The sequence below is a fragment of the Symphodus melops genome, assembly GCF_947650265.1.
Source record: "Symphodus melops genome assembly, chromosome: 5".
In the NCBI taxonomy this organism is placed as follows: Eukaryota; Metazoa; Chordata; class Actinopteri; order Labriformes; family Labridae; genus Symphodus; species Symphodus melops.
In genome coordinates this window covers 5,004,309-5,014,972 of record NC_136695.1, presented here as the reverse complement: position 1 = coordinate 5,014,972, position 10,664 = coordinate 5,004,309, and the positions used below count along the sequence as shown (strand labels likewise).

Here is a 10,664-nt window from a genome sequence, read left to right as displayed (position 1 = left end):
GAGACCACAACTTTTTCCTGAAATTAAATACTGTTGTGATTTTTTTAACTACATATGAGCAATCGTTAGCTAATCCGTTCAGATATATTACTCCACGAGGCTGGGATAAACTGTATGAAATTATCGAAATTTCATACAGAAAACATGCAGAAAAATGAAAGTATCAGCTGCAGTTGATGGAAGTTAGCACTGCTCCAATAATTAAAAGTTTGTGCCAAATTTTATGAAGGAGCTGGCAGGAACAATTGTGAGAAAAAAAAAGTCAATAACTTTCAACAGGGAGAATGAATAGCATTTCCACAGAGCGCTCTGGTTGCCTGTTTTCAGCACTGTAACTTATGTCTGTCAGTGCATATGGCTTTACCGCACTCGTCCACACACCAACTTCAGGCTTATAAGAAGCATGTTAGCCCCTCTCTTTCTCTCTGTACTGGTTGATTCAACGGCTGAGGCTAAGAGCTGGAAGAGGATAGTAACAGATGAAGCTTAGAAGAGAAAAAGACAGAGTGACCGAGCAAGACGCCAGACTTGAGTAAATGTGCCACATACTTTCAATTCGCAAAACAGTAGGCTGCAAGTCTGTTATCAAGCTAGCAGGACGGTGCAGTTACACCCAGAGACCTATGGTGGGTGCCAAAGAGCATCCAATACAATAATAAAAGAGCAGGAACTAAAGGCGTTATGCATCCCTAATGGTTTTATGCTTTGTACAGCACTTTGACCTGAAATCGCTTAACAAATAAATGTATTACTATTATATTAATTAATATTAAACTATTAATTGTATTACTATTAAACTTCAAGTGTTATGTTCATGTCAAGCATCAAGGACAACTCGACATAGAACAAGCCCATACGTCCTTGAAGTCAAGACTTAAAAAGAAATACAATTTTTGGTTCGCAATGAAGAGCAGCCTCACACCTCTCTGTAACTTCTTCACTGTATTGCACTTTGTGTTGTGCATCAGCTGACATAATACTTATAAGATTCCTTCAAATGTTCTTAGTGTTCTCTAACGTTTGTGCGTAAAACAGAAAATACTACATTTGCATCAAAAGTTATCATGACAGAAATTGCTGATCCAAAATGGAATATCCCTGATGGCATAGCTTTCCCGGGAAAGAATTCTCCTTATTGTCATCTGTGGAACAGCATCAGGTCTGGAGTGTTAACGTAAAAAGAAAATCATCAAATGAATTGGCTCACACCTTTCACTTGAGTGTGTGCGTGTGTGTGTGTGTGTGAGAGATCTTCTTTGAGTCTTATTGTTGGTCTTTTTTGCGTTTATCATTCTTGCCCTTGACATCGGGCAAAATTGCAAACACCATCTTGCAATTGGTACATAATTGTATCCCAGCTCTGCCACTTTTCATCCTCGGCTCCGCTTGATCCTTTACCTGTGTCGTTAGATGTGGAGAGCTCGGGGCACAATGGCCTGGCTTTAGAAAAAGCACAGAGGAGTGTGTAATTACACTTGGCTTTGATTACCTCTCGTTTGGCGCAGCCTGTTCAATAGCCATTACATGAGACACTCCTCTGGTCGCTTTTTAATGGCCCACTGGCCCAGTTTTCATTTGCACCCCAACCTGCTGCCGTTAAGCTCACAAAAGACTTCAACACCACACTGCTCAGGTCCTTTCTCTGACTGCTGCTGATCGATCAACAGGGTCACACACATTGCTCACTGCTTTTTGAAACAGAACAACACCTCACTACCCACCTCCTACATAATCACTGCTTTAGTATGGTGGAGGGTTTGCATGTCCCTGTGAACTAGGAGTTGATTTGTTGGTAGCTATCTCCCCTAGTACCATCTCCCAAGATTAATTGGCCCCCTCGCCTAGGGGGAGAGTGATTTACAGACCCTACATGAATGAGCTCAGAAGGAGCTGCAGCACCTTGCACAGATGGGAAGACCTTTGCCCCCTATTCCAACCTGACCTGTCACAGAACTTTGACCTGCCAGCTTCTAGAGGTAATGAGTCATGAGTTCAGATTAAGCACTGTCTAAAAACCTTTTGATAAAGGGGTTGGGGTCTGGTGCTTTTTAAACTGGCTGGCATGCAACGACAGGGACTTGGCACACCGACTAGTCTACTTTTCATACTGACACTTGACACTGTTTAAAGTATTCTATTCTATATTTCTTATTGTTTACATTCAAATAACTCCTTTTTATTTTTTAGTTTATTTTCTATTATCGCTAAACCGAGGGTTTATTGTTATTGTTATTGCATAGCCTGCGGAACAGTCCTTACATTTCACTGCACATATGTACGAGCATGTGACAAATAAAAATCCTGAATCTGTAGCAAGAATATTAACTCTGAGAACCATCAGTGTCTGAACCTTGTTTGAAATAAATATGAAGGAATATTTCTAAATGTAAGTGATTGTTGTTACTTTTATATAACAGTTTCTACAGCTGCACACAAAGAGATGTTTCAGTGACTATGCTTCCTTTGAGAGTCATTGTCTTTTCTGTCAGAGAAGGTGTATTCAATTCACATGATTTTTCCTTTTCCAGTGGAAAAAAAATGCTCAAAATTTGACTTTTTTTTTTTCTCCAGAAAACTAGGATGCAGCCTTGCGATGACAGGCCTACAACGCATGCACCATTATCAGCCTAATTATATTTTGCTAAAATCTTGCTGAACCATAAGCCCAAACAAAGAAAACATTGTTTCATCTATGTGTATCTGAGGATCTGGTAGGGAACAATAAACCCTCAGAATTGTTCGTATCAATTCTGCGTCACTTTCAGCCTTGGTAAGAATAGTGTATAGATTAGATAGAGTATTGTTTAGCTGCTCGTTGTCTCTTTATGGATGTAAAGTCTTTAATGAAAGTAACATCCTAGTGGTTAATCTGTGTTTTTCATTTATTCATTTTGTTTGATTTGACCAGATAAAGTGGCTCAACCTTCTCTTCGACGTCTGATGGCTTCACGGCGCTCGCACACATCTCTGTGAGAAGACGCCTCTCTGCCTCACTCCAGTCTCTTGTCCCCCTCTTCTTCTTTTGTCTTTATACTCCACCTAAGACGTGGACTCCTTCACTGCTGCCGTCACATGGAAACTTCCATTTAAAGGATTTTTACATGTAAGTTTAATTATTAAATGCACTCTATGATTTGGTTTCTCTTTCAAACAACTTTTTGGTCTACATTTGTACATCAATGTCAAGTTTATTTCTTTAAGCACATTTCAGCAACAAGGCGGTTCAAACACAATGCTTCACACACAACACTAAAAGCATCAAGACAAGGAAAAGATTTAAATAGAACACTTTAATGTAGTGATGTTCTCTGAGCCTTTCAGTGTTACATTGCTGTGAAGACAAGTCTTGTCTTCCCGTTGGACACAAAGTCACCTCCTGGTCTTTCCTAATTGAGATTGATTCAAGCTCACAGTTTGTTCTGTCTTAGTTGAGCCCAGCCCTGAAGCACCCTGGAATTCCCACCCAGGGGTGCTGTGGTGGTGAAAGCCACCACATTACTTAAACAATTTGTTTTAGAGAATAGTATTATGTCTGTCAATCATAGTGAACGATTGCTATTAGGAAACAGTGCAATGTGCTGTTTTTTTTTTGTTTTTTTTTAATGCATCTCATGACCCTCAGAGGGTCAAGACCCCCACTTGGGCAACCACTGACCTGCGGTATCATGGGACATCTAGTGTAATGTTCAATGTTTGCTGCTGTTGTGAAATTATTGAGGATAACTTCAACTGTTTACTCGCTTTAAGTTCAATAAAATTCACATTTTTCTTGAAGCTGTGCTTGGAACAAAATGCTTTCACTTCATCTCACACACTTTACAGTATGAACTCTGTGTACTCTTTCAATTATTATTTGTTGAGTTTCATTCACCTGATTCCAAGAATTTCTGTGTTTACATCAAAATATAGTTAATTTCTATCAGTGCGTTGTTTTTATTAATTTTAATTTGATGAACTGTAAATGTTTGAGTTGTTTATAAACACAGTGTCACTTTTTTTTCTTGTGCATTTATTTTCCTCATTATATTGACTTCATCACTTTCCTAAGATCGGTACTTGTTACAATACCATGGCAACAAAGATGTAAGTCCTAAACACTCAGGTGAAAAATTGACTGATGTTGAGTAATTTAATTAAAACCTTTATTAATAAAAACTCATGACAAAGTTTACTCAATTTACGTTATAAATACATTAATTTATTGATCTGATTGGACCAGATAGGGTGACAATTTAAAGTGCCCAATTTACCTAGAAGCTGAATGCTTTTGGAGTGTGGGAAGAAACCGGAGCCCCCGGTGGAAACCCACGCAGTCACGGGGAGGACATACAAACTCCACACAGAGACGATGGCGTGTCTGCTGTGAGGCCGCGGTGCTAACCACCGAGCCGCCGTGCTGCCATGTGAAGCTCTGTGGAGGTTTTTAGGCTGGCTACACACTAGATCACAGGTGTCAAACTCCAGTCCTGGAGGGCTGGCTTCCTCAGACTTTTAGATGTCTCCCTGCTCTAACACACCTGCTTTAAACCAATGTGTTGTCATCAAGCTCTGCAGAAGCCTGATGACGAGTCACTCATTGGATTCAGCTGCGTCGGAGCAGGGAGACATCTAACAGTCTGGGGAAGCCGGCCCTCCAGGACTGGAGTTTGACACCCCTTTAGGCTTGTTTTAGGACCCAGTTTGACCCCTACCCTGCAAAAGATCAGTCGGAACGTGGCCTGATTGAAGGATTTTCCCTACCAATTAAGCGCAAGCGCGACAAAATAGCCGGTTTCTATTCTTGCAGTACGGTGGGATTGTCTCGTGTGTGCGTTCAGATGATTCTAACGTCGCACACCGAAACTGTCCTCGAGTCTGTGGTGTCCGACATTAAAATTAAACTTAAAGTTGATTCTGATTTAAGTAGCGTGTAGCCAGCCTTACAGAACATTCAATGTTCTGAGAAAAACTTCACAGAGCTTCTCTTCCGACTTAAGCCTGGTTCACACGGCAGGATAATTACGCCGATTTTAAAATCCTGCCGTGTGAACCAGCCTTTACATGACGCCGACTCGGTTGCAGAAGAAATTCCTGTTGAACCAGGATCTGAGCCGCTGAAAGCAGTTCTTCTTCTTCTTCTTCGGCTTCTCCTCCTTGCGGCCGTCGTCTGGGGATGGTGGCGTCTCGGTGTCCTTGGCGTGCAGACTGAACACACAAACACACACAGTAAGAGTTTTGTTCCTGCTACAGTCATTACAACTTCAAGGAACAATGTGTGACTTTTTGATCCAGCAGATGTCGCCCTTGATCACCAGCATGGAACCAAAACAAACAAACACCTCCGCCATACTGAAGCCTCTGCTCTCATCCAGCAACACACCTCCAACCCCCCCTTCGCTAACGTTCAAACAAACGTTTGCTAACAAAAATGGTTAACTAAACTTCTTTAAGTCTTTTCTTGATCCTGCTTTGTTGTGTTAGCATTAAAACATGCTGGATCGACATGTATGTTAGAATATAAAAATGTGACACTCATATTTAAACATTTACATCAAAGTTAAAGAGGATTGGCATCACAATAGGAAAATGGTGCATATATAAAGAATAAAAGGGGGAGTTCTCACCTCACTGGGATCTCTTCTTCCTCTAGCTTCATCGTGTTAGCCGATGATGCAGGCCGGACCAGGATCAAACCTGATGGAAGGACGGTGTGAGGTGGACTGTGGTGTTCTGGGTGAGTGCTGGTGGTGGTCTTGACAGCACTCTTCACATGTCTGTCACTCTGCTGGAGGCCGTGTGCTGCTGGAGGACAGAGTGGGATCACACCCGACTGAGGGTCTGTTGGAGGAGGATTGATGTTCTTCTCCACAGTCTTCATCTTCCTGATGCCAGTCTTTGCCTTCTCGATAAACCTCTTCTTCTTCCTGTTGTGTTCAAACATAAACTGTTACACTGATGTCAAGGATGCAAGCTAATTCATTCATTTCTTAATGTGCCAAGACCTAAGCAAAGTTACTTGTAGCCTCATGATACCTTGATCACAGGATTATTTGTGTTTATATGCATAGACTGTGAAGAACTATCCACTCGAGGAGTTGCCTAAGAACTACCCACCATGGGGACTTTGTTGTTTGTCTGTATTCTCACTGCCATGGTGCTGGGAGAGTTCCTACTCTGAAGCCAGAACTAAAAAGGTTCCTCTAAACAGGGTTCCTGTTTTCTCATAACCATATGTACTGTATGTCCTGTTGTCCCCCATGTATGTCCCCTTGTCATTTTTTTTCTTCGGCGCGCAGCCCTTAAACTGTACTGTTTTGGTGGAAAAGAATCTCCCCTCGGGGACGATAAAGTCTAAAGTCTTATAGGAACTAAAGCGGTTTATCAGTTCCTGCAGGGTCAATAAAAAAGGGGAAGGTTCCAATGCTCCCAAGAACTGTTTTAAAGATCAATCTCGCTTTAACTCTGATCCGTTTAAAGAGAAAGACACTGAGCTGAGGCGAGCCTTTAGCCTCCTGACAAACAAGCCCATCTGTCAATCAATTCACACAACAGTAACAATACAAATGTGTACATCATTAAACCTTAATATAGTTAAGGTGGATACAATATTAAAATGTAGCACAATTTCAATGTGTATGAAATAAAAACATGAATTATTGACCCCAAAACTGTTATTTGTATCAGGATGTAAAAGTGTGGGACATTTTTTATATGGGACATAATGCAGATTCCTTGGCTTTTGCAGCCAGCCTCAAGTGGACACTCTTGGAACTGCAGTTTTTACACCTAACGAAGGCTGCTGCTTGGTCTGAAGACTTTCCAGTGAAGACCAGGCTTGGCAAAGACCCCGGTCGGCACAAAAAGGATTTGCCTAAACAAAAACTTACACGGCATGCACATCAATCACTGAAATTTGAAAGAATTAAATAATAAATAAGCAGAAGTACTGGGATGTTTAGTTAAACTGGCACTACCAAAGTGTGAAAACCTTTTGTCTAAACGATCTACTTGGAAAAGTAAAAGTATTTACCCTGTGATGAAGGGGTGATGAAGGACTTCTGTGGGAGTGATCCTGTCCTTCTGATCCATCTGCAGCATGGCCTTCATCAGCTCCATGCTCTGATCAAGTTCTGCCCACTCTGCGGGTTTTCTCTTTTGTCCAAACTAGTTAAAAAGAACAAGAGAACATCATCAAGTCATCCATAAAGACAGAAACATGACAATGACAGTGAAATATGCTTCATACTGTACCTTTTTGAGATCATCCAGAGATGAAAAGAGGGGCCTCTTGAAGTCCTTGGAGGGACGGCGTTCGCCCCAGTACTCGTATGGTGTCTGAAAGAAAGTTCAGTGTGTTCAGATGAATGTTTCTCTTAATACATTTAACTAATTAACATCAATCCCCAAACACATCTTCTATTCAAAGCTTATGCTTAAACTGTAATGCAGCCACAGACATAGACTAGCTGTAGCTCTGTTTAATGGGCCTGCTTGCCGTGCTCTACTACCCCGATGTAAACAACCACAGTGATGCGTTTAACATTTACCCCAAGCATGTAAACGTTAACGTGGCTATGGGATACAGGGTATATCTTCCCTGATTTACTTTATGATTGGCTTGTTGAAAAGACTGATGGAAACATCACCAGTGACCGTATAAGAGGAAAGTATTCCAGCTGGAAGTGCTTGGATTATCTGCACAAAAAAAATGAAGAAAACAAACATGGCTGCTATTCTCAGAGCAGACGCCTGTTGCTGCAGTCGCTCTCTCCTCATTGGGAACAAATTTACATAAGTTGTGCATAATTTTAAGTGTTTTCTGAGTCAATTAAACGACTTTATATGATATTATATATTCATATATTATAAATATGTCCAACTAAATATATTACCCAACATCCCTCTGGAAGTTTCTCTATCTATCATCTCTTCAGATTCTCATACTAGAAAAAACAGCAAAATCATACAGATTTTTTTTATGATTCCCACACATGGATTAAATCAGTGTATTATCATTACAACAGCCTTTGAACTACACAACCTGCATAGAAAATGTCCCCCAAAGGAAAATGTATAAAAACCAAGTTAAATCCCTCTATAAAGGACATTTTTTTTGCATACATTTCAAATGTTTTCTGAACAAATATTTTCTTGTCTCATTAACAATCTAAAGTTTTTTAAAAAAGGAACGAATTTGTTGTACCATGATCCTCCAATCGTTGGACTTTGTTTTGACAAAAAACTTGGCGGTCCATCGTCCTTGGTTTAGAAGCTCTTGTGACGGCTGACCCAGGAGATCAATCATTATCTGCAGCTGGAGAAAAAAACACATCGACACATCAACAACAAGAACACTTCTCCACTGGTCTACATGCTAATGCTAATAACTCCCTCCATAGCTGCCATAGAAAGTTCTCTGTGGATATGTTTAATGGACTAAGTTCATTCACTCCAAAGCATCCGATAATGAAAAAACTATTTTCTTTTTTTGCAACATTTCAAATGTTTTCTTCATAATTAAGTGAAACACTACTTTGTAAATGTAATTTTAGTTATGTGCCCAATTAGCATACTAAACCCATTTTCACTCTCGCAAGCTAACAATAAAATTTAAATAATTATTAATATATCGCCATGACTTCCCCTTGTTTTCAGAAAAACAACAGATAAACAGTTTTGTGGTCAAAACTACATTCATGCTTGAACTCTGAGTGAAGTTCTGCTTCAACAAACATCAAGGTCAAAAAGACTAAACTGCATGACATGATCTGTTAACTAAAAGAGTCAAACTTTAGGAAATGACTTACTGTGTTGTATTCTACTCTGTCAAAGAGGAGGCTGCTGTAGAGCATGGTGAACAATACGCAGCCCACGGACCACATGTCGATGCTCTCGTTAAATGGCAGCCCCAAGAGGATCTCTGGAGACCTGAATGTTGGAGAAAAGCATGAGAGAGAATCAGTAACACAGTCTTAATCCAAGGAGTGAAAATAGATACATAAATTTGACAAACAATGGATTTTACATTGGGAACTAATTTGAAAAGTATGCAGTCCTATAATTAGAATGACCTTGAATCTTACCTGAAATTAACTGTTTGCAGAGTCATGCCCGGCCTGACTTTAGATTTATAAATACATAAACCAAAGTCTATAAGCTTGACTCTGATGGGCCGTTTCTTCTCCACAAGCATGATGTTGTCTGGTTTGATGTCGGTGTGGATCAGCCCGATGCTCTTCAGAGCGTTAAGCGCTGTGGCCATCTGCAAGCACAAAACATGTCAGAGACTGTATTGAAGTTTAAAAGACAGTGCTTTCTTTTGGATGTTGCTGAATTCATACCTGTTCGATTATTGTCCTTATGTCCTTCAAGAGCATCGATCGGTGGGAGTTGATAATGAATTCCTCGATGCTCAACTCCAGATTCTCAAAGACGAGAGCCTCACCCCTCGGCCCCTCAAAACTTTCATGAAACTTAACAATGTTGTGCTTGTCAAGGTTTTGGAACATTAACCTTTTTAATGCGTCCACCTGGAGACAAATGACAAGATGGTTAAAATTTGGTCAAAATTTGATGTTTAAAAAATAAACTTTAAAAGTTTAAGAAAATCTACCAATTGTCTCACCTCCTTTTTGCAGCACTGTTTGTACTTAGGGATCTTTATGGCCACAACACTGTTTGTTTCCTTATTCACACACTTCAACACTTTCCCGAAGCTGCCTTCACCTACGACTGTTAGGGCCTTGTATTTACAGGGAAGATGATAGGGGTTTCGGGCAGTCTGAGCTGCTGGTTTCTGCATCCAAGGATTGTCCGTTTTTCTTTTGGTGGACATCTGGAAAGAAAGGAGAGAAAATGTTAACAAAGGCGTTACAACACGTTTCCTACAGTTTAGAATAAACAAAAAAGCTCAGAAATCGAGCTCCACCAAGGAGAGATAAGGAGTAACTTACCTTTATCAAATAGGCCAATTTGCTCCAATATACTTGTAGTAACTCAGATAAGACAAAGCTTGTGGTCTGGCCAACTCCTCAAAGTATAATGACCAGATTGTGATTCCTCTACTCAAAGAACATTTCAAGATTCTAAAACTCATTGTGATGTGGCATCAAACCCTGCATTCTACATTCTATGTTCCCATGGCAACAAATTTGTTTATTCTCAAAAATATGTGCACTGGTGCTCTGGGTGTTACAGATGATCTACTTACGTACTTCTGAATAGTTAATAGTTAATTTTCATCATTATAATTATTATTGTAGAATTTCTTATGATATGCTTTGGCAATACGTTTACACATTCATACCTATACAGCGATTTCTGTGTCAGATTATTGTTGTATGTCTGTGTCAAATGTTAGTTGTCAGTTGTAGTTTTTCCAATGTTTCCTGACTTTTTGTTTATTTTGACTTTTGACTTTATTTTATTAGTTCCTACTCCCTGATTTTCAACGGCTTAAACACTGAAGAAGCCTTCTTTACTTTGTTTCATCTTTTGTTTTCACATTCTTGCAGGAACAGAGAAAGGCACGTTTAGTTTAATTGTTTAGCCATGCCTGGTCATAAATGAAGTTGCTGACTTACCTTTTCGTCTTACTCTAATTTGTCCACCTCAAGTTTCCCTTTTTTGATAAGTATTGGTTTTAGTTTGATGTCCAACAGTTTGCTTTGGATATCAAGCTCAAA

The 10,664-nt window shown here is 39.9% G+C and overlaps 1 protein-coding gene and 1 long non-coding RNA gene across 3 annotated transcripts; one reads left to right on the top strand and one right to left on the bottom strand.

Annotated features, from left to right (window-relative positions):
- Nucleotides 1-3,610: 3,610 nt before the first annotated feature.
- On the top strand, nt 3,611-4,936 carry LOC306823736. Its single transcript, XR_013779044.1, has 2 exons — nt 3,611-4,713; nt 4,755-4,936. It is a non-coding gene; the product is annotated as an uncharacterized lncRNA (long non-coding RNA).
- LOC306823733 (homeodomain-interacting protein kinase 3-like) lies at nt 4,177-10,358 on the bottom strand. Of its 2 annotated transcripts, XM_079343512.1 has the most exons (10): nt 9,933-10,358; nt 9,605-9,814; nt 9,321-9,509; nt 9,063-9,241; nt 8,787-8,907; nt 8,183-8,293; nt 7,231-7,314; nt 7,010-7,143; nt 5,604-5,903; nt 4,177-5,184 (listed from the first exon to the last, which is right to left on the bottom strand). In XM_079343512.1, the coding sequence occupies exons 2-10, from the start codon at nt 9,812-9,814 to the stop codon at nt 5,037-5,039; spliced, it is 1,476 nt and encodes a 491-aa protein (XP_079199638.1). In that variant the 5' UTR covers nt 9,933-10,358; the 3' UTR covers nt 4,177-5,036. The 2 variants fall into 2 exon arrangements, with proteins under 2 accessions (XP_079199638.1, XP_079199639.1); XM_079343513.1 differs by lacking the exons at nt 4,177-5,184; nt 5,604-5,903 and adding an exon at nt 6,673-6,861 and having other exon boundaries at nt 9,933-10,355.
- Between the last annotated feature and the right edge of the window lie 306 nt (nt 10,359-10,664).